We start from the raw sequence: 4,308 nt of genomic DNA, 5'->3' as shown, positions 1-4,308 counted from the left end.
CCAGGCTCTGCAGGCTGAGATCACAGGTCATGAACCTCGCATCAAGGCTGTCACCCAGAAAGGAGAGACCATGGTGGAAGAAGGTAGAGCAGGTCTGGTCCTGACATGTTTCTGAGGTGTCTGCAGGTTCTGGCTCACTTTTTTTGGGTCCAGGTCACTTCGCTGGTGAGGAAGTGAAGACTAAACTGTGGGAGCTTCATGGACGTTGGGACACGCTGAAGGCCAAGGCGTCCCAGAGGAGGCAGGACCTGGAGGACTCTCTGCAGGCCAAGCAGTACTTTGCGGATGCTAATGAGGCCGAGTCCTGGATGAGGGAGAAGGAGCCCATCGTTGGAAGTCCAGACTAAGGGAAAGACGAGGACTTGGCCGAGGTATGGAAGTCCCTTCCTGAGAAACTCCAATCGCTTTTCTTTGCTCTCTTTCCAGTCCTTCATAATTAGTGTTTCTGTATTTGGCATTTCCTTCGGTTGTCTACCAGACATCGTTGCTCGTTTGAGCGTCTCATGGGTTAGGAGTAGAAGTGCTGGCCTCGCACAGGAAGTGATGACAAACGTGTTCCCGTCGCTCTTATTTCAAACGGTTTACAAGCTGTGATGTGTGTTCCCGCTGCAGAGCAGCCATGACACGTGGCAGCCGGCAGAAGGCTCACGCTTTTCCACTAAACACCCGCAGAGCTACGTCTGCGGTGAACTGAGCAGGGTTTGTTTTACGGTGGCGGATCCGATTGGACCATCGCTGCGAGAAAGCTCCACTTGTGTCAGACGAGCTGAAGGTTCTGATGTTCTGCTCCACAGGCTCTCCTGAAGAAGCACGAGGCCCTGATGTCGGACCTGTCGGCTTACGGCAGCAGCATCCAGGCCCTGAAGGAGCAGGCCCAGTCCTGCAGGGTGAGTTCAGAATCCTCGGCCCGTCAGAACATTCTTATCCACCACGTTCTAACACCAGACCTGTTAACCCGACAGCAACAAGATAATCAGCAGGTGCTTTTGTCCTGCAGGACCTGAAGGCCAATGAGTCCCGCCTGAGGGACATCAACAAGGTGGCATCTGAACTGGAGTCAGAAGGTCTGATGGCTGAGGAGGCTCCTATGGTTCAGGCTCAGGTGAGCGTCACCTGTCTGCAGCAGCTGGTCCCTCTCACTTCCTGGTTTAACTCTGCTCGTCTCTGTTTGTAGCAACAAGAACATCTGGGTTCTGCTCCTGGAAAGGTGCGTGTTGTCCTCCGCCTCCACCAGAACCAGACGGGGTGTTTATGTTACCACTCATTTGTTTGTTTACAGGATGAAGCCGACTCTAACACGGCGTCACCCTGGAAGGTGAGTTCATTCAGCTGATCAGAGGTCACCTCTGATGGCAGCAGTCACGGCCGACCGTGCTGACATCACACAGGAATTCAGGTGACCCGGCAGGCACCAGGTTTTGGTGAAAGTGGGGACATGTCAGCTGGTTGCCATGGCTAGTTATCTTTATGCATCTGTATGACTGCTGACTGGTGTGTGTTTCCTGTGACCTTTGACCTCAGACCGTACGGTTGGGCGTTCAGACGACGGCTAACTTTAATTCCATCAAGGTAAGAGGAAGCTCTTCCCTTCCTGTCTGAGCGATCCGTCTCCAGGTTTCTTCGTCCGGCGTCCAGCCGGCGTCCACCTTCATCTCACCTTCATCTCATCTCACTTCATTTATAGTGCAATACTTTCACATTATCATTTTCCCACACTTCTGTATACCTGTATTTTGTTGTTTTTCAATAAAGAATGACAAATTATTTAAGTTTGGTTTTTGTTGCACACAAATATATATCTGTAAAAAATATCTACAAAGCTAATGTTTACATAACAAGTATGATTGGGTTTTGCAATACGGCACTCAAGTTTATTTTAGTAAGATTTTCAAACCAAGTAAAGTTAGTAAAGAACACATTTCTATTGTCTGCTAAGAAACTGTTGGGATTTAAAATGGGCCTGTTGTACAAATAACTTGTAAATGATTATTCCTCACTTTTGTCTTAACCAAAGAAATTCCAGTAATTGAGCAAAAACATTTATTTTTAACACTACATTTTATAAAACAGGGCGCAAAGTGTCGGCACATGTAGGTATTTATGTCGATGGTCCGCCCCAACCAAACCAAGAGACACAGACGTCAGGGAGGCCAAGGTTGTCTCTGCAGCTCTCTGGGCACCACGCCTCACTCAGCTGTCTCCAATGATCCAAATGGCTATGGAGGAAAAAATAACAGGTTTGGCCTAGCTGTTTAAAGTACAAAACCATTCATGAAGTGGTCAAGACAAGTACTTGGAACTTACACGCTGCGTTGTGTAGCTGACGTTGGAGACACACAGGCTGCCATGGTGACCTTTTAATAGATCTAAGAAAAAAATGTAATAAAAGAATGAAACTTAAAAACTCCCAGACCTCATGTCATATTTACTCATCAGCTATGGCTGATTTGTTTGGATCACAGTGAGTTACACTAATTCTAATATATTTTTATTTCTATTATACATACATACTTTTTAACTGTTATTTTCACATGACTGTTATCAGGCTCTCTTGTTCTGGTTCTGATGATAACTCTGTGTCTTCCAGTAAGTTATCTTGTGCTTACTTCATCTGTATAATGTCTCTTTACTTTTGGTAAATTGTACTGAGTCCAGAATAAAGGCTAGTTGGCTGTACAAGATACAAACAAGTATTACGTTTTGGAAATATATGAAACACCGCCAGCATCTGTTAGAGCCTGTGGCGGGGTGCTGAGGGCCGGCTCCAGCCCAGGAATGAGCTCTACACGCCGGCCGGGAGGGTTTGAAACACCGCCATCCTCTCCTCTGCTGGCTGTAAATTCTGTTATGGTTACCGGTGCTTGTGTTGCAATGTGAAACGCTTGGTCTCAGATTTTGTAAGAAAGATAATAAAATGTCCCCCCAAAATACGACTTAAATATATTTTCTCTTCTTCATGATACATTTAATGGCTGGTGCGACTCAGGAGTGATAGCGCCAAAAAAAACTACTGAAAACTTGCTCAAAGCAAAATGTTTTCATTACGGAAATAAATTATAAACTTACCGATTTAAAACTTTTTTAATACAGGTACTTCTCACGAACAGGCGCAGAAAACCTCCACCTAAACTCCGTGTAAGGTTCAGGTCGATGGGTGTTCCAGTTAGCTCCGGTTGGGTTGAAGCTAGGTGGCTACATCCGTTAGCTCGGCTCCCACCTCCGCTTTAGCTTTGGGTTAGCCAGGGTTAGCTTCAGGTTAGCTCGTAGCTAGTTCGCCTGGGTGTCGTCACTCGAGCCCAGCCTTACAGCCACACCCTCAGCGCCTCCTCTCTTCCCTTTTATGGAATTGTCTGGGCTGGACGGAACCTGTGACACGGTCAAAATGGCGGTGGTGGACACCTCCCATTATGGACAGATAACGTGAAATTGAAGCCTATGGAATCGAATTGTCCAGTATATGTACAGTCTATGGTCCAGACTCACACCTTGGCTGATACATGGGAGAGAGGTTATGCCACCTTTGCTGAGGGAGGGGTGTTCATTTGCACATGCACACACTTGTCTTCTCTGTCCAAAATGAAAGCCTCATTCTCCTCATAAGAAGGTTCTTTGTCTTTTAGATGAAAGTATTTGGAAATCTTCAACAACTCCTTCTATTGCCATGCGGATGTTCTCCTTAGAGGAATATAGACAGGCTGATTGAAATAGACGGATGCAGGAGAGGAAAAGAACAGGAGAAGCGATCAGCTTTAAACTCTGAAAGTGTATGGGAACTTTGCTGCCTACATATTTCATTTAATTTACATTACAAAAGAGAAGATGCATTAAACCCCCACAGAACTGTGTGACCATTACATCGTCTATGATCGGTCTGTTCTTCCAGCACTCATTCCCCCAATTTAAATTATTCAGAGGTGAACTCCATGCTTGGGTCACAAGGTTCATTTTTACGTAAGAAAGCACAGAGGGAGTAAGTTTGAGTTGATGAAATCAAAGAGAATTAACCATCAGGCAAAGTCAGACAATGGGCCTCATGAAAAAACACTAATACACTTAAAGTCTGGGAGTACTCAAAATGTTTTGGAGAAGAGTGAATGCTACAGTTTAAAATTTTTGAAGGCCATAATTTACAAAGATAACAGAAAAACAATGTACTTCAGAAGAATTAAGCGGTATAGCACAGACATACTTAATAGAATTATTATGCTGCAGCAAACTGTAGTGTTACTTCAAGCCTTTTGTGGAGAATGTAGAGTCTATTTAAATGGAACTTAGTGGGGTGGCACCTGAAAGGGCCAATCAGTTGTC

At 45.3% G+C, this 4,308-nt stretch overlaps 1 protein-coding gene and 1 long non-coding RNA gene across 2 annotated transcripts; one reads left to right on the top strand and one right to left on the bottom strand.

The window, feature by feature from the left end:
- Positions 1-230: 230 nt before the first annotated feature.
- LOC139070585 (spectrin alpha chain, non-erythrocytic 1-like) lies at positions 231-1,764 on the top strand. The gene is made up of 6 exons (XM_070553076.1): positions 231-371; positions 795-887; positions 998-1,102; positions 1,175-1,207; positions 1,280-1,315; positions 1,522-1,764. Exons 2-6 carry the CDS (start codon positions 822-824, stop codon positions 1,597-1,599), a joined length of 318 nt encoding a protein of 105 aa, XP_070409177.1. The 5' UTR covers positions 231-371; positions 795-821; the 3' UTR covers positions 1,600-1,764.
- Positions 1,765-2,026: 262 nt separating this feature from the next.
- On the bottom strand, positions 2,027-3,296 carry LOC139070586 (uncharacterized). The gene is made up of 3 exons (XR_011521078.1): positions 3,067-3,296; positions 2,305-2,366; positions 2,027-2,216 (listed from the first exon to the last, which is right to left on the bottom strand). It is a non-coding gene; the product is annotated as an uncharacterized lncRNA (long non-coding RNA).
- Between the last annotated feature and the right edge of the window lie 1,012 nt (positions 3,297-4,308).

This window comes from Nothobranchius furzeri, chromosome 7 (assembly GCF_043380555.1).
Source record: "Nothobranchius furzeri strain GRZ-AD chromosome 7, NfurGRZ-RIMD1, whole genome shotgun sequence".
Taxonomy (NCBI): domain Eukaryota; kingdom Metazoa; phylum Chordata; class Actinopteri; order Cyprinodontiformes; family Nothobranchiidae; genus Nothobranchius; species Nothobranchius furzeri.
The sequence above is the reverse complement of the archived record's forward strand: the minus strand, read 5'-3'. Positions and strand labels throughout refer to the sequence as shown.